This window comes from Haemorhous mexicanus, chromosome 1 (genome assembly GCF_027477595.1).
Source record: "Haemorhous mexicanus isolate bHaeMex1 chromosome 1, bHaeMex1.pri, whole genome shotgun sequence".
In the NCBI taxonomy this organism is placed as follows: Eukaryota; Metazoa; Chordata; class Aves; order Passeriformes; family Fringillidae; genus Haemorhous; species Haemorhous mexicanus.
The window spans coordinates 138529459-138550972 of NC_082341.1; the positions used below are offsets into that span (position 1 = coordinate 138529459).

Consider the following 21514-nt stretch of genomic DNA (forward strand, 5'->3'; position numbering starts at 1 on the left):
TCTGATTTTTAAAAACACTAAAAAGAGAGAGACCTGACTGAAAGCACACATTAATCATATTTCCTTTGAGAACTCGGATTAAAAACAGCATTACTGGATAAGGGGCTCTAATTTTCTGATTCTTAGTAAAATTTTGCTTAAGATAAAGTTGAAGATATCAGCTCTTCACAGCCATGTTTTTCCTAGACCCCTAGTATTTTTTACATGCAAGATAATGTTGAAACTGAGAACTGATTTCTGTGTCATCTGTTTTCTTTGACTGAATTCTTAGAGGTGTTAGATTCATAAAAAATACAGCATGTGATGTTAGCATCTAACAAGTAAGGTAACATAGTGCTAATAAGACACAGAAATACAAATTCTCTTTTACTGTTTCCTGCCTTCCTCTCTACTCACATCCTATCCCACTCTTCCCTTGGTGATAAATGTACTGATGATAGTCAGTGTGTACTAACACATAACAAAGAGACCTAAAAGAGGGTAAGGAAAAAGCTTTCAGGTTACCACTGTGTTCATTTTTTTGTGATTGTGTGTCTAAGGAAGGCCACTATGGCTCTCTCTCAGCTTTGTTTTTTGCTTCTCTACTCTCTGATCCAAACTCTCATTCATATTTTTCCCTGTGCCTTCCCTGAGAAGTACACCCTGTATTTTTCAATGGCAAAGGTCTACTTCTGCTATGGACCAACTCTTATCTTTCCCTCTGGGTTGTGGCTAAGCTATAAGTCTTCATTTACTTTTGAGTGCACTGCATTAATTCCATAGATAAATTACTGACAGAATTTGTATTGCAAAAAAACTTCATAAAGAAATAATAATGCCTTCCTTTTATGAAATTGATTTCAGGCCATTATAGGTAAGGGAAAAGAGTATATTTTTTTTTTCTATACTCAGAAAAATATGCTCTAGAGACATTTGTTAAGTACGAAAGCTCTAGCAACAGCTTTTGCATGTATTTGAAAATCTGCTTAAGAAGAAAAAAATATTCATTTTAGCCTTTATATATTGGTGATTTAACAAAAAATTCATTTCCCCAGGGTTCCAGAAATATTCCGCAGTTTTGTGGATTGTTTAAAATGGCATCTCATGGGGACTTTTTGGTGAGAAGTACTGTACTGAAAAGAATAATAAAGGTCTAAGTTCTGTGCAAGAACTTCATTGCCATAGAAAATTCTCTATATATTTTCAGCCCCACATGTCTCCCAGAGCTTCCAGTTCTGGATATTTGTTCAGACACCTACAATTAGATGTCAGGACAAAATTTGGATAAGTGCTATTGTCATCAGTGTAGATGGCCATTTCTGAGGAAAGGAAAGGTAGATCACTGGTAGATAACTGGACCACTGGTAGATCAGGTTCCCCTGGGACACCTGAAATGCTGCAGCAGACAGTTTAGATGCAGCCACGTAGAGCACATTTACAGAGTCTCTAAATGAGTACAAAAGATACATTAGAATTGAACTCCATTTTATCAGTACTGATGATCTATGCCACCTAACAGTCAAGTGTTGTGTGAGATAGATTTCTAGTACCTGTATTTTTTAATGCAGAGATGGAGGAAAAACCTGTGGATGTTCATTACTGTACGATGACTGAGCTAAGCCAGAATACTGAGAACTTCCTTGAAATGTCTGAATGTTTAGTAATCAAAACTGGACTTCAGACTGGTGTTCTTTTCCACCCAGTAATAAATCAAGTATCTGTTTCCCAGAGGAGTATATGTTATTTGTGTGTATATATGTGAGAAGAAGAGGCACACAGCTCTGAAGCCAGAACTTAAATTTTCCAAACAAGAAGCAGTTATATGATATATGGATGCATTAATTCTTTGGTAGGCTTTTGCTGGTCAGTTTTAAGTCAATCAGTAAATAAGCGCTTGTTATTTAAAACACAATTTTTATGAGTCAAGTATTTTTACAGTGGACCAACCAAGACCCTAGAATTAAAGCGTCTCCTTTTACCTCTTAAAACCAAACCCTACCTGTGTGATTAGCTGCTTTTACCCTCTAGTCTCCCAAAACCTTCCATCTGAAACCTGTCCTTTTCTGTCTTCCCCTTTTTACTCTTTGTCTGCACTGTTTATCCGTCAACTGGCTGACAGTGTCTTTACATCCAAAATGCAAAGCAGACAGATGGCCATCTCAGGAAAGAACATGACTAAGAGCACCAGCATCAGCGGGGAGATGTACACGCTGGAGAAGAACGATGGCAGCCAGTCGGACACGGCAGTGGGCACTGTTGGTGGTGGCAGCAAGAAGAGGCGCTCCAGCATCGGTGCAAAGATGGTCGCCATTGTGGGGCTGTCGAGAAAGAGCCGCAGCACGTCACAGCTCAGCCAAACTGGTATGGATTTTTTCCTCTCTCTGTAATTATCAGTTAAATGTACATAATACTTATGTATTTACAGTTCAATCATTTGAAGATCCTGTTGAAGTTGCCTCATCGACAATATTCTGTGGAACGAAGAAAATGGTCGATTATCTTTTTTCCTCTGAACATTTACTAAACTTTTTTTTTTCAGCAAAGATCCTTTTCAGGTTGGACTGAAGCGTTTATCTTCTGCTTGCTGGAACCTGCTTAATACACTAATTCCTTACTTTTCAGCTTTTCAGGAACCAGCATGAGCTGTACTTTCATTTGGGGGGATTCCTTACTGAAGTTTCTGAAGGGTCACTGAAATGCTGCGAAATGCCTTTGGTTTTGTCACTGATAGTGTTTGTGAATTTCAACATGAGGTTTTTTCACCTTTAAACGTGCAACCTTATTTCAAAACAAAGCAACTTTCCTGAACAAAATGATATGTTATATTACTTTTGTACAAATGTTTTATTGCGTTTTAATAACTTTCTTTTCAGCCTACAAGCCAATTCACCATCTGTAGAAATTTTCCTCATTTCTGTTTCTCTCAATTCAAATTGGATACTTCAATGTGCTGCCTAGGAAAATGGAGAGTTTTTCTGCTTTGATGCCTTAAGTACTTAAAATCTTACACGTTTTTTTCTATTTCTTCCTATTCTGGGGAAAATCCATATAATGCACTCTGAAAAGCTCAATGTCAAATAATGACACTGTATAGGACAAGTGTATTTTACATGGAAAAAAGTTACTTGTGTTTGAAAAACATTCATATAAAAGAAGTATTTAAGCAATTTATATAAATATGCATATATATATATATATAAAATATTTATTTCAAGGTATATACAGAAGATATGTTGTATTCTCAGTATTTAAAAAAAAATTGTTGTGATATTTTCATACAGTTCAATGTAAGTTTACAGTGCCCTGCTGTGTGAGGTCCCATCTGAAGGTCTCCATTGTGCTAACCACTATTCAAACACAGATAAGAGATTTCTCAGTTTTTTCCAAACCAAAGTGATAGGAGTTGTAATGTCCAACACGATGGAGCAAAACAATGATTTGCACTGTCAGAAAATGCGGTAAATTTTTGAAGTAAACTTTTGGAGGATGTGGGTGGGATTTCAAGTACTGTAAATAGTAGAACTAAAAAAGAAAGGAAAGAAGGAGATGTAACAATATGGAAGAGGGTGGAGAGCTTGAATCTGTGACTTATTGAATGCAGTATGAACAGGAAGGAATGAAGAAGAGGGGAAAGAATGTCTATAGGGGAAACCCTGAATATCATGCAGAGGATGACTCCATCAGTAGGCAAGTCTTTGCATCAACCTTGTGTTTTACCAGTTCACTTGCAGGTTATGGAAAGGACAGGTTCATGTACCTTTATATTTTTTTTGGAGTAAATGGCAGATAAAAGATGAAGTCACCTTTAGACAAATCTGGGAAGTGTCTGGTTAGGCAAGAAAAAAAATTAATCACTTGCTTACCTGGAAGTCTAAATGTTTGCCTTGTGATAGTACAGAGCTAGCTGTGTAACTGTATAGACACATTTGAATATCAAATCATATACAATGCACTACATTACTTTTTATTATCTAATCATTACTTTTTATTATCTAATCTGGTCTCTTGCCATAAGAGCTATTAAATGAAGGATGTCACCTCTTTGTACATTGCTCAAGTATGTCTCAGAGCTAGAGAGAATCTGTATTGTGTGTCTGGTCTAGATCTGATTTAAATACCACACTGTCTTTGTTATTTGGTACTTTTAAGCTACATTTTTCTCTCAGTTATATCCAATCAGTTGCCCAATGACTGATTAGATGCTCCAGTCAGGGACAAATGTGAAATACAAATGTCTCAAAGAATACTCAAAGTCTGTAGACCCACTGACTGTGAGTAGAGTGTTCTGACAAACTCTTGAGTGAGGAGCTGTAATTCAGAGCTGTTAAAGGAGTGGCAGGAGCTGGGGAGCTGGCATGGCTCTGGCTGGCAGCCCCTGTCCCTTGGCTGCCCCCTGGAACTGGCCTGGGCTCAGGGCTGGCCTGTGCCTGGCCCTGGCCAGAGCAGCCAGAGCAGCTCCTGCTGCCATCTCCCCTGGTGTTGGTTGGGTACAGGTAAGGGCTGAGGGTTGTGTTGTAGAGCTGCTACTGCACACCTGCTCCTGCTGCTCTGTTGGACAAGTGTCCCCAAGGGCCCCTTTCTGGTGGCCACACGTGGCTGCTGCTACAGGAGAGCACAAGCATCTTTAACAGCTGGGTCACAGAAGCATTGCTGGCTGTGGTGAGCGGGCCTGTGGCCACATGCCAGCCCCTGGATGAGGTGTGTGCATGGTGCTGTGTCTACAGTGACACAACCTGATGGCCTGTAGGGTTGGGGAGGCTGAGGTCACACCATGAAGAAATACCTTGCATGTCTTCAGATCCTTCACAAAGAGAATGGTGAGACACCAGAACAGGTTGTCCTGTGGATGCCCCATCCCTGGAAATGTTCAAGGCGAGGTTAAATGGGACTCTGAGCAACCCAAGTGGAAGGTGTCTCTGTCCCCCCTGCAGGGGGGGTGTAACTAGATGGCGTTTAAGGTCCCTTCCAACCCAAAGTGTTCTATTTCCATCCATTGGTACATCTGACAGAAAATGCTGGACACCAGCATTGTATCTTGATACCAGAGGATTAAAACTTGCAATTAAGGTGTTTAATGAATTTATAAATTTTTCTGGCTTGTCTCATCATGTTCCTTTTCTCAGATGGTGGGTGCCTGTGCAAGGAATCATGTATTGGTACAATCTGGAACCAAAACACTAATTTCCTGTAGGTTTCCTGTAAGTACAGTTTTCTGGAACTGAGAGGCTGGACATATTCAGGTGTCAGGGCACTGGCACCATGTAGAAACCGGATTAAGTATAAAAGTTTAACTTAGGTACTTTCTGAAGATCTTATATCATTCAATGTGCTGGCCAAGTATCTCCTTGCATATCAGGCTTGAAAAAGCATACTGATATCAGAAGATAACACAACTTCTGTAGAAAGTTGTGTGCTCATGTGGAAATCAGTGTAGAAATGTCTGTCTGTAACTCTGAAGCTTCTTTCAAGTGTTTTATAAAGCATAGTTTTACTTCAGTGGTTTTCTTCATTCATATTTTATAACTAAACCTGTGCCAGAAGTTTTCCGGCAAGTAGGTCATCATAAATATTTTCAGGACTGTGTATCAGACTTACAATACATGCCTTATAAGGTCAGTTTTAAATGCCTTTTCAAATTATATTTTTAATGTTTCTTCTTATGTCATAGTGCTAAGAAGTTGACACTCAGATACAGAAAAGTATTTTTTATTCTGGTCTGTATTCCTTTTCAGGTAGGAACCGCTGTTTTACGGGTAAAGAGTATGACACAAAAGTAATGTTTCATAAGTTTTTAAGACTTCAGTAAATGACAAGATTCTGAAGAGTATAGTAGAAAGATAACTTAGAATTTATTTTATTTCTGGTTCCTGTATGTTTCCAGTGCTCCAAAAATAGCTAAAGGTATACTCCATATTCTTGAGTCAAACTATCAGTTCTAAAAGCTAAAATTTGATGGGTTAGAAGGAGTTTATGTTGCAACATTCAGGTCCTGATTCCACAGGCATTTTTCCTTGTGGAAAATATTGCTTTCTTTATTTAGAAAAATAGAATGCAAAATGCAATTCTTAATAGGCTTCGCTGTTCATCTCTGGACTGAAATTGTTTTCCTGCTGATCAGTCCTGAGGGAACTGATCAGACTTCTATAGAGATGCAGACCTAATTCTCAGGTATATTTCATTAATGAGTAAAATCTTGGCCATCCTTTTATCATGTCATCCTAGGCATCCCTTTCAATGAACACGCAGTATCTGGCAGGCAGATACCTGTGTGCCTTCACTATCCTTATTTAGCTGCTGTTTCTCTTTCAATGAGGTAAATATTTCCTCTTTTCTTTAGTTAGCCAAAACCTATTGTGTTTGTAGGCTGATTATAGCCAAGAGCCAAAGCAGTTTAGTGAATGCTTTCAGAATCTGGGGTGCTCTGTGGATCATATACACTGAAACATCATGTGTGTACATTGGGTCACCTGTGTGGGTCCAGCGCACTCTCAGGGGCTGAGTCCCGTCAAGTGTTTGGGAATGTGATTACAATAGATGGAACCTATTAAAAGAGATGAAAAAAGGAAGTAACAGCATGACTTGAGAGTGATCAGTGTAGTAATGCCTGCAGAGAGGTGTAACTATGTTTAGATAGAAATCAGAACCCTCTCTGTGTGTCTCTGCAGTGTTGCTCCAAGGTGCCACGCTCCAGAGGACCCTGCATACGTAAACGTAGCAGGTGGTGCTGGGGGCAGCTGGTGCTGCATGAACTGCACTTGCTTTGTGCCAACATGTTGCTCCATGTCACCTAAGAACCTTTGCTAGGAGCCAAATGTGGCATGAAGTTATAGGGCTGTGAAAGTGGAATTTTGAGACAGTGTTAGGAGATATTTTGACATCCTTCATAATTTTGCTGAGGTTAAACTTCACCATATATTATTGAAATTATAGCTCTCTATAGGAAAAGTAAAAACAGTAGTTGGTTCTGTGCCAATAAAATGATGATTGGTGCTGTGTGAACTCAATAGTTTTTATCAAAATGAGGTATTTCCATTTTAACAAATTCTGGAGAGGTCCCAAGTGAAAAGAGATTAAAGTATTTAGAAATTTTGATGTTTCATGGCTTCATCTTAGAAGAAATGTAAGAGAACTAAGTCTCAGAGCAAAACATTTGAGTGAGTTTTTTTTGGGGTTTTTTTGTTTTTTTTTTTTTGTTTTTTTTTGTGTTTTAAACCAAATTTTGGATTCTGTATGGTCTGAAAAGTGTTGAAACTGCAGTCTGAAGTGCTGTACTTGTAAGTAGAACAGTCTCACTTATGTCTGTTAGGAACCAATGATGTTGCCTGTAGAGGAATTTCCTCAACTTATGGAATAATTGAGAGGAACCTATTGGTAATATTGGTCTTGGTGTGGTATAGAACTTCACTTTTCTCAATTCAATATTTGATTTATATAAAATAGTCTTCTACGACACATATAGTCAGTGTTGTTCCTATTAAAAAAGAGGGTGCCTAATCACTTGGAATCATGGTGATTAAAGGAGAAGCTACATTGATTGCCTTTCATTGTCTAAAATGAGTTACTATTTGGTAAGCATACAATTTACTGAATAAAAGTGTATTTGTTTACACAATAGACATAATTGTTTACAATGTTTACAAAATTGTTATTTTTTATCTCTAGAATTAGTTTATGTGGTCAAAATGGCAACTGAAATTATCATCCACTACTTTTAATTTGGACATGTATTTTAATTTTTTTAAAAATTATATATAATACAGGCAATTAGAAACAAGCCATTTGTTTGAGGGTTTATTTCCTCTTCTGTTCCAGAGACAGACTGCTAATGTAATAGACTGTTTAATGTGTAGCATTACACTTGCATCAATATTCTTGATATGTAATCTGATTTACTTTCAAAATTAACACATAATACATTGATAGAAATATAGGATTAGCAGTTGACAAGAGATTAGGGCATATTTATCTTACTCATTAGTTGAGAATTGTGAACTGAATCCTTTACCAAAGAGAAAGCACTATTATAAAAATTACATTACCAAGAGCATTAATCAGCTTTTACTAAATAAGCTCTGAAAAGTATGGTAATAAATAAAGAGACTCTAATTGCAAACTAAAAAGGCTTTAAAATGTCAGTAAATTCTGTTATTTTTCTCTACATGTAGGAAAATGCTAGGAAAGGAGATATGGCAATGAAAAATTTATGCAGCTCTCTTTAACAGATCTTCTGTAGAGGAAGTAGGTGTGTATTTGAGTCCTCACATGTTCACAAAGCCTTTCTGAGAGGTGGATGCAGTGAAAACAAACACAGAGTTGAGATGCCAGAACTGAGCTCCAGCCAATGTTAGCTGTGATCTTTTAGAAGTTGTCTGGAAGACATTTCTCACACACAAAGTGTGGGAGACACCTTACACCATATATGAGGAAAAACTCCAGGCAAATGAGAAGGAAGCCCTGGTTTAAAACTAGGGAGTAAGAATAAAAGACTTAATTTTTGGAAAAAAGGTGCAGATCATGTGCACCAACTGAGCCATACTGCCTCAGTTACAAATAACTCATCAAACTTTTCTGTAATATAGTTATCAACTCAGGGAGGTACACACCTGTAAGACTTTCATCTGCCTGTGATAGAAGTAGAACTAATCCCCCTATATGTAGGCATTTATGATATTAAAAATCTTTACTTATCATTAAAAAATTATTTTCTGCATTTCTTTAATAAAAAAAAAGAGTTTCTTATATTACTACTTGAACTCATTAATAAGGGGAAAAAAGGAGAAAGTCCTAAGTGAGAGCAGAACATTTAGCTTGACCTTCCACAAGTTTTTTTTCTTTCCATAATTAGAGGCAAAAATAGAGAGAAATATAGGGTGATCTTTCCTAGTAAGAATACTGCTTAACTATTTTTCTTTTTCAAAGTGGAAGAATTCTCCTAAGATCTCTGCTCAAAAAATTATACATCTCACAATAAAACCCAAACTATAAAGCTGTTTTATTTCTGTTTTTGCAGTAAACAAGATTTGGGTTTTTTTTGTGTTGTTACATAAGGAAAAATTTAGGCTTTCCTTAAGAAAATTTCCATTTAGAAACTCCTTTTGGGATTTTTTAATCCCTTAGTTAACATATGATAGACTATATTAGAATTTCTTGCTCATTATTCTGTGAAAGAGAGCTCTGATTTCAGTCTACTGAAACTTGAGAGTCGAAAAAAAGAACTTCATAGGGCAATTTCATACCTTGGCAATTATTCAGTTTTCACTTTGCCTGAAATGTCTGCAATATTTATCTGTAGTTACAGTTCTGTGTATATATGTAGTTTATATTTCAAGGAAGAAAATTCAGTTAGGTTTTTTTTATCAGTTTAAATAATATCTCTAGTTTTGTCAATTTCATACATAGCCACTTCAATGAATATTCTTTGTATTATTCTAGAAGGACAATATTAATGTATTCATTGCTCTGTGAACCATTGTCACTAAATAACATTGGGCTGTGAAGGGAGATTTACTTCAGATCTCCAAATGCCAGCAGGGAAAGGGTTGTATTACTTTGCTGTTGAACAGTTATTAGAGACGTGGTTTGCACACCAAAAAAAAAAAAAATTGCAGTTATATTTACAGATTCATTAGAGCTGCATATTTTTTCAATTTAACATTTTGTAATAATACAGGATTTCTTTCTTTGTACCTAAATGGAATGCAGTATTAAATGTCTTTTGGTAAGTTGTATCTTAATATTAAATTTATGTCTTTAACACTACCCATGCTATCAATGCTATTGATAACCCTTTGATAAATGGAATTCTATTTCGAAGGATAGAAGTGAATTTATAGAATAATTACCTGAAAGTAAAAAAGTAATGAAAATAGCCTCAAAACAAAAGGTGGTAATAGAGGCATGCTAATCCAGAACAGCTCTCTGGCCTTGACTGGTATCCAAGTTGCCTGGACATTGCTGTGTCACAGAAGTTCCTTTGACTGCACTCTCCTGTTGCCACTTTCAGCTGCTGCTGGGTCTGCCTTACAAACACAGCAATCCGTGGTCTCTGTAGGATAAAACAAATGGGAAAAGTTACAAACTCCTGCTTTTAAACACCCCATGGGATGTACAGCCTGTGGGAAATCGTGCAGGTGCTGAGAATACAGTTGTGCTATTCACAATTCCAGACACTTTGTGTGTAATGAACTGGGCTGTGACTCACAGTGCACCTCCAGGCTCTTTAGCCTGGCTTTGTCTTCCACAGAGCAAGTGTGATGATACTATCACCCAAAACTAACAGTAAACTCTTAACAGAGAACTCCACAGGAGAAATTATATTAACAGAGTAATTTAAAATTATTTAAGTGTACCATTGATAAATGCACAGGCAACCATTTGATCAGGAAGCTGAACCTTTTGCTCACAATCAAGATACCCTAAATATTAGCTTACATTCAAGTCTCTTGTCCATGCTTTATTTCTCACACTGGGTCATCCTCTTCCTTTTTTTTGGGTGCTAGCAAAAACTTCAGTTTGCAAAACAGTGCATCTCAGGTATGTGCCAGATGGTCTATGCCAGGTGTGGTCCAAGAAACTGGGAAACTTTTTATTTTCCTTCAGCAGGGGAGGGGCTCTGAACACAGATCTGCAATCACAGATACATGTTGGATAGTTGCAATATGAGACAGACATTTGGTCTCTGCTTCTCTAGAGACATAATAAAATAAAGCAGCAGTCAAAACTAAATTTCTTTAGCCAAGTTCTGCAGCTGCATTTTTAAAAGCTTGCCAGATCTGTCCCTGAGGCAGAATGTGCAGGATCTGTGTTTTTTGAATGCTCATGTGTAGGATGGGGCCCTGCCATCTCCATGGCGGCAAGTCAGTTGTTTCTCAGCTAGTATAGAATCAAAATTAGAAGGAAAATTAGGGTAAAAACACAAATCTGAGGAACTTTTTTACTTTGGAATGATATGACTGGTTCCTGTGCATTTTAGGAACTTGAATCCAATACTAAACTGTTTTTAATTAATATGTGATTTTGCTGTCTGTATTGAGAAGTGAGACAAATACAGGGGAGGATAAGAAAGAACAGAAAAGAGAAATTGCTTGAGACCAACAGAAGTCCATGGAGTGCCATAATATAAACTTAAAACTCGTCAATACTCTACTTTCTGTTTTAGCACAACGAAAAGGATTTGGTGAAATTATTTTTCTGTCCTTCTGGATTGCACATTGTGCTTCTTAACTATGCTATTGGAGAACTCCAGGTTAAAGTTTTAATTTTTTTTAAATTTGAGAAAGCAAAACACATCCTTATACTTTACAAATACCAAATGCTTTGGCAGTGGATACTAAGGAAATGGATAGATTAAAGACATCTCAAGTGCATCTAAATTAAGTGAAAACATGAGAATCTAGCTCAAGGAGTGCAGTGGCTAACTGTGTATTTTTGATGCAGTATTTTATATTCTGGTAGTTTACAAACGAGGAATTCTTCCATGTATTATTTGTAAATGTCAGTGCAGGTTTTGTTATTGCCTTTTGAGTAGTGCTTGAACAATGTGATACAATTTTCTCTAATACTGTTAGGCATATGTGAGTTCAGTTAAACTTGCTTTTCATGCTCAGGGAGCCAAAAATTGTCATGGAGAACATTTCACAGAAGGACTAAAACATTTAAGCTGTTTGCAAACCATTTGTAATGCAGACTATGTAGGAAAAGATGAATTGCCTCTTAACAAATGCAAGAAAAACCCCTTTTTCCTTATCACCTAAATAATTTGTGCATGGTTCTTTGTCTACCTTTATAAGACAAATATCTTTGGGAGATATTTTTTTAGCAGTCTTACATTGTTTTTTTGGTAAAGTAAGAAAAACACAGTTTCCTTAAAGGTGGGTTGTCCTTTTATATCTACTTTTAGGAGTTTTTTCTATGCTTGCAAGTGCTTCTGTGAATGACATCCAATTTTTTACTGTCATGATCATTTCATTTCATGAAATGTTAAACTATATATGTTTTCTTGTACTAATTAAATCTCTGCTCCAAAAGTTAAAATCAGATTTTATTCATTTTTGTAACTATAGTACTCTAATCTTTTGGGTTTGCCCTTGTCTGGTTAGAGTTTGGTGCCAGCAAAAATTATTTTTAGCTCAGTCTATGAAATCATGTTGAGACTTAATTGAAAATATTCACAGTAATAAGTACTGCTCTTGTTACTGTGCTGCAGTAAGACCTGTCAAGAACAAATTTGTACTGTGAAGGAAATATTACTTCCCTCTGATGAACTAAATTAATTAATAGTTACCAGCATTACGGATTTTTTCATAAGGTGGATGTCTTTAATATTTTTTACAATTTTAAAGTAATGCATAATCTTTTGTATAACCTGCAGTGTTAAGGCACTGCCAATTTCGATATTTATGTAGAAAAGATAACATAGTAACACATTTAAAAAACAAAGCTAAGTTCTATAGAAACTTTCTGTTTTAGATGTCTTTAAATTTGTAACTTACATATTCTAGCAATACAATATTCTACTTTTTTTTTCATTACAGCATAGAAATATGCTATGATAGATGAACATCAGAAAAATGCCATTGAATTTGAAGATCTAGTGAGAAGCATTGTCTGCTTCACCAAAGCATTCTTTTTCTTGAACAGGACAAAGAACTTCTCCCTGCTACCATCTGTATTTCCTTGTTCTGTCCTCTTGTTTCACTAGCAGTGCTGAGCTCCCTGCTGCTCTCAGACCTACCTTCATTTGGTAGCATTTGGTTCCTTCCTTGGTTGAGTTTGTAGGTAACTGAAAAATTGCTCGTCCTAATCTCTGTATGCCATGAGTTGCATTAGTGTCTGAAAATTGAGCTCCCATGCAGAGGATGAAAATAAAATTGGTTTGTATGAATCTGCAGAACTTGAAGGAAAAAAACCTTTTAGGCAGACCTTTTATGGTTCGTCTGCTTTACAGACATTCTGATTTTATTTCTGATGTTGATTTTATTTCTGAGCTTGAATATTATTTATTAATGTTGGAAAGTAGCTATGTACAGTGATTACTAAAAAGCACATGAGTAGCTCCACTCAAGTTAGTAGCTCCTTTGAGGAAATCTGCCCCCTCACACAGGGGAGGAAAACATGAATCCACTTTGCACACACAGGCAACCCCGTTTCTCTTCTGCTCTCTTTCTTTGGTAAGACCACTAAGGGACAAGAATTTGATGAGTCTTCTTCATCTCTGCAGCTGCTGCCATTGCTATGCTTTGTGGTTTAACTTCACCACCCAATCAATAGCCAAAGTCATGTTTTCATCAGGAGAAGGACAGAAATGCAGGGAAGCTTTGAAAATTAATTGCAGTCAAGTATCTTGCAGTTTTCTTGCAGTTAAATAATGCACATGAAAGTCTGGACAGAACGGTTCCCTGTGCCCATCCATCATGGCTGGAGACCGTTGTGCCATGGGAGTTACCTTTAAAAGCAGCACTTGTCAGCAGTGTGCAGGCTGAGAGCCTCCTCGCGTTCTGTGACTGCACTGCCTAAGCCAGGTGCCAGCAGCTGGTAGCCCTCAGAGGTCAGGCTACATGGAGGTACACAAATCAATCATTTCAGCAGCTTTCCTATGAAGTCTTAGGGCTCAGTGCTCAGTAGAAGTCATTAACTTGCATGCCTTTTGCTATTTCATTTAAGCAAATGCTTTCATGCAGCGTGTTGGCTGATTATAGGAATTGTTGAACAGAACCCTACTGGGAAAAGAATTCTTTGCAATTTTGAAATGAATATTTTTCAGATGGTTAAAGCTGGATCCTGGATTTTACAACCATGCTTGTCTTTTCTCAGTGGGGAGATGAATCTAAGCATGTGCCAGTTTTGTCCAAGTTGCATATCCTAGCCCGTTCAAGATTAAGAAAGTTTTTGTCATTTAATTTGACCATAGTGTGATTCTATACTCATCTGGCATTTGAAGGTATGCAGTCTGTGTGGAAAGGACCCTGAGGGTCTCCTTCTGGAAAGACCTCTAAAGCTCTCAATCTTTTGATCATTTAAGGTTTTGTTTGTAAGGATAAATAAAATTATCACAATCTCTGGTATTTTAAACATAGCCTGAGAAAATTATTTTTTTGCAATCACCATACATGATGAAGGATTTATTTGTCTGCATGCACTGTCCATAACTCCTTACAATTTTATAATGCCTTGGTTAATTTCATCTACATATTAATAAGTAGACCACAAAAATAAATAACTTGAGGAGAATAAGGTAGATGGCAGAAAAATGCACTTATAATAAGTATCTACATATAAATCCTATTGCAGCCTCTGTTTTCACATCTTTTATTCTGATTTATAGCTTTGTGTTTTGTAATTCTTTTCTTTTACACACATACACTCTGTCTATCTATCTGTCTATCTATCTATCTGTAAGTGTGGACAGCATAGAAGTGGCCAAAATCACAGTCAGTGATCACACAGGTAAAACCCATTAAAATCCTTGAACTTATTTTCCATTTAAATTTTTGGCATATCACCAAGAATTCTGTTTCCATATGAAAATACTTTGTAGGCAGTTAGTTAGCCATTTGCAGCTAATTTAAGCTCCTTCCCTTTAGCAGAGTTAACTGTGTTTTCCAGTTCCACCTTCAGCCCATCAATTCCTGCTTTTTCTCTATCTCTTGTCCTGAGCTATGGCATGTCTGTCCAGTGTCTAAACACCAAAGATGTGAACATATTTGGTTGCTTTTTTGCTTTCAGCACAGACAGTTTGGATCTCACCAAAAGTAAGTATCCTTGACATGATGTCAGACATGAAAAAAAGTGACCTCCTAGGAATTTTCTAGATTTTAGAAAAAAAGTCTTAATAATTAAAAATATTAAGAAGAAACTTTTATATTCTGTGAAAACAGGTCTTTAAGATGTGGGACTTAAATCAGTATGAAGGGAAGTTGCTGATAATGTGGGATGATGCTGGCATCAAAGGAAGGTAGTGAGGTAGATCTGCTCAGCAGAAGTGCACAGGTCCAGGCTGAAGGGCTCAGGGTCAGTGGCTGGTAGCAGGGAGCCTGTTGAAAAGACTTTCAGCAAAGATGAGCCACAGTCTGAGAGCAGCAGTGATTGATGAGGAAGAACCACAGCAGGAGGCAGCAATGCAGACTTTAATGTGAGAGAAAGTCAAGAGGTGAGGGAAGTGGAGTATGGAGAAATTCAGCAATTATAGCAGTGAAAGAGGGAGAAGAAGGCACACACAGGAGGGAACTAAATGACAGCATGGCTCTGGCTGCACATTAGAGTGTGGGAATCAGGAACAAGGCAGTTAGAGGAAGACTTGCAGCTGGGAAAAATTATAGCAAAAGACAAAAGCTTTTGTGAAGGAGAATTGTGTAGGACAGTTTGGAGTGACCAGGGCAGTCCTGAGAAAGCAGAATACATGAGCAACTCAGAGAGCAATTCCTTTTCTTTCCTCAGTGTTATGCTTTCTTCTTCCCCATTCCTTGTAAGACTTAATTAGCTTTCTGCTGTTCTTTGGGCTCAATGAAAATATTTACATATTGTTAATATACCCCCTGTTGGTTTTATTATTAATTATTAAATAATTAATAATAAAGTAAATATAACAATAAAAAAGTGTTGTTCTTTCTAATAAGCAAAAATAGTAATTGAAAATCACTGCTTTATTGGGGACAGGAAATGAGATTATAGTTTCACAAAGCCATCCTCACTCAACACATTAAAAAATAAGACAGCTGTGTTAAATTCTCTTTTTATTTTGATTTAAAGGTTCATCTGGATTTTTATGTTACCTTAAGATGCCTCTGAGGTGGTTTTTGAATATCTCTTTTAATTTTATAATGAAAAATAGAAAATATTTGATTGAAAATATTGAAAAAAAATTAGATTCAACAGTCTCAAAGCATATCTGATTTAGGTGTTTCAGTGGTACACATTTCTGTCATGGATTCCTAATAAATACACCAATATGTGCATATATGTATTCTCTGTGTACACATTTTAGGTTTTTTATTTCTTCCTAACTTCAGTTTTTCTAGAAGTATTCGAAGCATTGGAAGCTACATCTCTCGTTGGAACAATAAGATCCCATCTCTAATTCAGTTCTAACCTCCTGTGTCCCTGGAGGTCCCTGAGCTCCTTCCCGTGTGCCCTCCCTCCTGTGGGACACGAGCTGTGCAAATGGTGACTGGCACAGTCCAGCCTGGCTCGGGCTCCTTGGCCTCATTAAAGCCTAGGAAGTTAATACCTCTATCTCCCATGGATGCAAATGAAAATGTTACTTGGGTTGAAAAGTTGGTTAGAGGAGAATGCCCACACAGGCAGACAGGTAGCTGTGTGAGAACCTTTTACTGGGGTTGCTGAGGAATTACAGCCCTGGCTTTTGTGCTGGGCAGCTGCAGTGACCCTGCCTGGCTGCAGCACTGGGCACTGCTGGGTTCTTGGTGCATCAGGGCAGGATAGCCAATATTGGTGGCATACTTCCGTCCTGAAACCGAGCTTTTCTCACAGTCACTGTCACTTTTCACTTCTGGGCTGAGCACGGAATTGCCAGCTGAATGTGTGAATTGGCTCAGGTGCTTGGTCATGGAGTTTGCAATATCTTTCTGAGGGACTGTGCCAACTGGTTTCTGAGCCAAATTTAAAGCCAAATGTATGTAAGTGAAGCCAGTAAATTAATGTCTTCCCTACGTACCAATTAATAGTATATTGTAGAAAGGCTGAGTTATTTTTAAATATACAATTTGTGCAACATCCAGTAACTAACAGCTTCATGCTGATAGAACTTTTGCTCCTTTCCTGAATGGGCTTCCTGAGAGTATGCAAACTGGCTCTGGCATTGGCAGTGGGTAGCTGGATTAAGAGATTTCTCTGTCTCTAATTTCTGTCATTTTCTTGATGAAAAGTCATATATTCTATATATGTGATAGATATTATTCTAACTGACCTCCACTCCCATCTTCCAAACTGAGACATGATGAGAAAGTCACCATGTAACAGTGCCTTTGCTTGTGCTTTCTCTGGAAGCTGAGCAACAGCTCCATTTCTGACTCATCCATGCAAGTTTGTCTGCACCGTGGTAGTTCTTCAGTTCATTTTGCAATAAATTGGCACTAAAAGGGTATGGGATTTTTTTTCTTCTCATCTGTCAAGAGACAGCTTCAGGGATCATCTACTGATCAATCTCCATGTGCAGTTCATATGCAAAATTTAATACATTTCAGTCATGAGTGAAGAAGGCCATAGAAATGCTCCAAGAAAGAAGAGTGAGGTTTACATGAAGGCATGGAAATGATTTCTTAATGGTGACTATTACTTCCACCCACTCTTTACCAGATTGAAAACACACCAAAGCTTTGTTTTGCAAAAGCCTAAGCCCTAAGCAGGAAGAAGATCAATTGAAAGAATGACTGAAATTAAATTAAATTGAATTAAATTACATTAAATTAAAGACTTCACCATTGATTATTCCTGGAGCTGTTTTTTCCTGTTACTTCCTTCAGGACTGAATTGTAGATCCTTGCTTAGCTTCATAAGTGCACAGTACTTATTTTTATTAGGACAGAATATGACAGACACTGGAATGATGAGACCTGATTTTGGGCAAAAAGAGATTAGTTTTAGTAGAGAAAATTACAAACAATTAATTTTTGACAAATACTATTTTACAGTAACACCCTTTCCCAGAGTAGTCAGATTCTATTGTTGTACTGCAGAGCTCTGTGCTGTACATGCAGCTCTGTCCTGCAGCCCAGAACGTTTTGGTTTCTCCTGTCTGTCAGCAAACCCTCATGTACTTGGTAGTTAAAAATAATTTTCCATACCTGCTGCTCTGACAGACTTTCTTCCTTTTTATGTCCATAAATTTAAACTCAGTGTCCTGAATTTCAACATCCCTCATGATTCATCCTCTTGTCCTAACTGAGTTTTGCTCCTCATCAAGTTACTTCTTTTCCTTTCACTCTCACAGCTAAGCCAGATGCGCAGATAGAGTTTAGACTGAAGAAAAACTAGAAAATTATGTGGGTAGACCATGGCAAGGACTGAATTATCAATACCTATTTATCCATCATTTTTTAGTAAATTCCTTTGCTCCATTATAAAATACAGCCTCGCATATTTATAAACTTGGTAAATGATCTCTCTTTTAGGTAAAAATCTCTCTTTTACAGTTTTAGGCCCTCAGGTTTGGGTTACATGATTGTTCAGTGGATAGAAAACAATGGAACATGTGAAAAATTGTTTTGTCTCCATTAAAACAAAAGAGGGGAAAAGAAGAAGGTTTATTATGGGAAGAGAAGACAATTGTTCTCTCTCTCACTCGCTCTGTTTACATATGCACGTACACCACCATAGGTCATGGAAAAAATATTTAGATTATTATAGTTCAACAAGGCAGGTAAGGTGAACATTCAGAAAAGAAATTTTGAAAATATACTAGTTCAGAGATGGAGAAATTAATGTAAGTTTGTCAGGCAGGGTAGAGCTCAGTGGAATTAACTTTTATTAGAAGATTAGTCCTATGCATGGTTGATGTGTAAAGTGTACTGAGCACCTAAATTTATTATACCTAACCTGCAGCTCTGATATTTTATTGGCTCCCCAGCTGTTCTGACAGAAATGTGGTTTTCTGCACACTTGGTGCTTTTCCCACTTCTTGAATGTATGTTGAACCTTCATTCATATAATCTGATGAGCATTAACATTATGTCAGTAAACTTATTTTTCATACACTTTTTGCACACTCTTTTGTCTTACAATGCCAGAAAACCACACTCCTTTTGAGTTGTATCCTAACTATTAACACACAATATTTTGATACTTTTCTGAGCATTATTGTATTTTACTTCAGTATTTTACTTCATCTGGTCATATTAAATTAGAACTAACAAGTTTTGTGGCAATTAATAACATAATATGATCTTAATAATGTAGATCAGGACTTCACTCTTTCCTTCTATTTTGTCAAACTATACTGTATTTGCTCATAAAAGTGATAACTTGCAGAAACAGAAATATAATATAGACAGACTGATGGAAAATTATATCAGTGGAGAAGGAGGCATCAGCAGAATGGAGCAATTTCACAAGTGTTTATGCTCCAGTGAATACCATGTGTTCCTTTTAAAACATTTTTAATACAATACCGAAACTGTTAGCATAAAAGGATAATTACAATGTTACTTTTATTTGTTCTGAAAATAAATTGCCAGTGCAGAGTGCCATAAAAGGAACAGGAATGCAGCTTCATTCTACTCTCAAATTCATCATTTAGACATTCAGAGCATGTGCATTATCTTTTGATTTTGCAAAAGTATTTAAAAAAATGTTAAATAAAAAATGTGTATTCTTGAGAGTGCAGCTTTTTAAAGAAAAGGTCACTAAAAGTATCTCATTTGTAAGAAAGAACAGATATGTTCCTTGCTATTGAACTCCAAAGTTCTTTTAGAAATCTGTCAGCCTGATTTTCATATGACTGTTAATCCAGATTCATCATATTCAGCACTTATGATGCTAATATTATTTTACCTCAGCATCGTTATTTCTTACCCCAGTTAATCTGCATTCAACTGTTTCCTCCCATATTATCACTGGTTAATCTTCCTAAACAGGATTGTGGCAAAGAGACAAATCTTGAGGCTTAATGAACCTTTGGCACTTCTGTGGAAATCCAAGGAAAGCAGGGCAGGTGGCACAAAACATTTAATGCATCTTGATGAGAGACTGAAAAATAACAATGTGGCCACCCGTAAATGCTCTCTTGTCAAACCTCCTGGATTCCAAAGTCCTGCAGCAAGGGACCTGCAGCTCCAATGACCCAAGAAGTCCTTTCATGTTTTGGACTGACACCCCCTCCAGTGCCCAAGGCGCTCGATTAGACTTGTTATTCAAAATGAACCTGATATAAACTGAGGTTAAAGGATCCTCTCTAATGAAATAGTTGATTTATAAACACAGTGTTGTTGGAATCCTGGATGCTGAGAATTTTAAACTTTCTGTTCTTAAAGGTACAGGCCCAGAAGAGAACACTGCATTTGACCTGAGGCTGTGAAGAAAGCTTCCAAAATTGATTGATAGTGCTGGGATTATGGGTGTGTAGTTGGTTAGAAATGTGTAATATCACAGAGTAGAAAACGTAGAGTTTGGGATTTTAGAATATAGAAATAAATATGAAGCAAGATAGAGGTTTTAGGGTGGAGGCAAGTTGTTCTTCTTTCTTCTTCCTTCTTCTTCATGGGTTTGGGTGATGTTTTGTAATCGGACAGAAAAGTCTGCATTGCAGGCTTCCAGGGATCAGTTATTGGGTTAAAAGGGAAAATAATCTAAGTGTCTTTTCTTAACTGGATATTTTAGTCTTAAAAGACCTTGTAACAAGAGATAGATAGCCATTTTGTGCCTTGCTAATGAAATACTGAGCTCATGGTTGTGAGGCTGTTTCACAGATAAAAAATAATAAACACCTGAGTCTGAACATGAGCTATCTTCTCAAGTGCCTTCAATCCAGACCCAGAGAAACCAATAAGTATCTCACAGACCAAACATTATTTACTACTATAATGATCTTCGACAAATTTCTTACGTTTACTTAAAGGATTCTTTTCATATAGTGTTGTTTCTAAAAATTAAATCCTAAGGAAGGAAGAAAGGTTCACAGACTCCCCTAAAATTTAGTGATTCCTGATCTCTAAGAAGAAATACAGTAGAAAGTAAAGAATCCTTTTCTAAAACTAACCTTCTCTTGACATCTTTTCTGTTTGATAGATTAAGTACAGCTGACACTCTGTAGTGGAGTAATTGCAAAAGGAGGAGGTAGTTCTTCAGGTAGCCATGATACAAAATGCCTAAATTTTCCTAATTTAAAAGTGTTGAGGTAGCTTTTGTATGATAATTTGTATGTTTGAGTTTAATCTGTGGATCAAAGATATGCTGCCATCTTATAAAACAGCCTTCACGTGTAGGTAAAACAGCCTTCTAGCAGTGACCTTGGATATGATGCCAATATGTAGGACCATAGTGAGAAAGCACAAGCAAACAAAAGAAAATATTGACTGAAAATCATAAAATCATTGGATGATGGAATAGTTTGGAATAGTTTTTTACTTTAAAAATCATGTAATTCCAAGCCTTCTGCCACGGGCAGGATACCTGCAAAAGCACTGCAGAAAAAAAAAGTTTGGAGTCAGAACTGCTAAACCTTAGTCACTTAGTCAGCAAATACTCCCTCTTTTACTGCCTCAAAGTGACTGGGGGTTGTGATTTAAAGTAGTAGTTGGATCTCTGTCCCAAGAGTTTGCCACATCTGGCAGGCAGAGCTGGTCAGGGTACCAGCTGGAAGGACCTGCCTCCTTGCACCTCAGGGAACATGGACTAGGGACTCAGGGCAGTGGAAAAGGCAATGACCACATTACTTGATGCTTTAGCCAGTGGAAAACAAAGTCAAATTTGCTATAATGTCAGTTATGTGTGTTATCTGGGCATTTGGTTAGGAGTCCAAAACATAATCAAAGCCTCTGTGGCCTCTGTAACAAAAACAGGCACAATTCTCTGCTAGTTTCAC

The 21514-nt window shown here is 37.1% G+C and overlaps 1 protein-coding gene across 1 annotated transcript in view; it reads left to right on the top strand.

Annotated features, from left to right (window-relative positions):
• Nucleotides 1-21514, top strand: part of RIMS2 (regulating synaptic membrane exocytosis 2) — a 446152-nt gene that overhangs the window by 389443 nt on the left and 35195 nt on the right. Inside the window, exon 23 of the mRNA XM_059865145.1 lies at nucleotides 2099-2340. Coding sequence (XP_059721128.1) covers nucleotides 2099-2340 — 242 coding nt within the window. The remainder of the gene's footprint in view (nucleotides 1-2098; nucleotides 2341-21514) is intronic.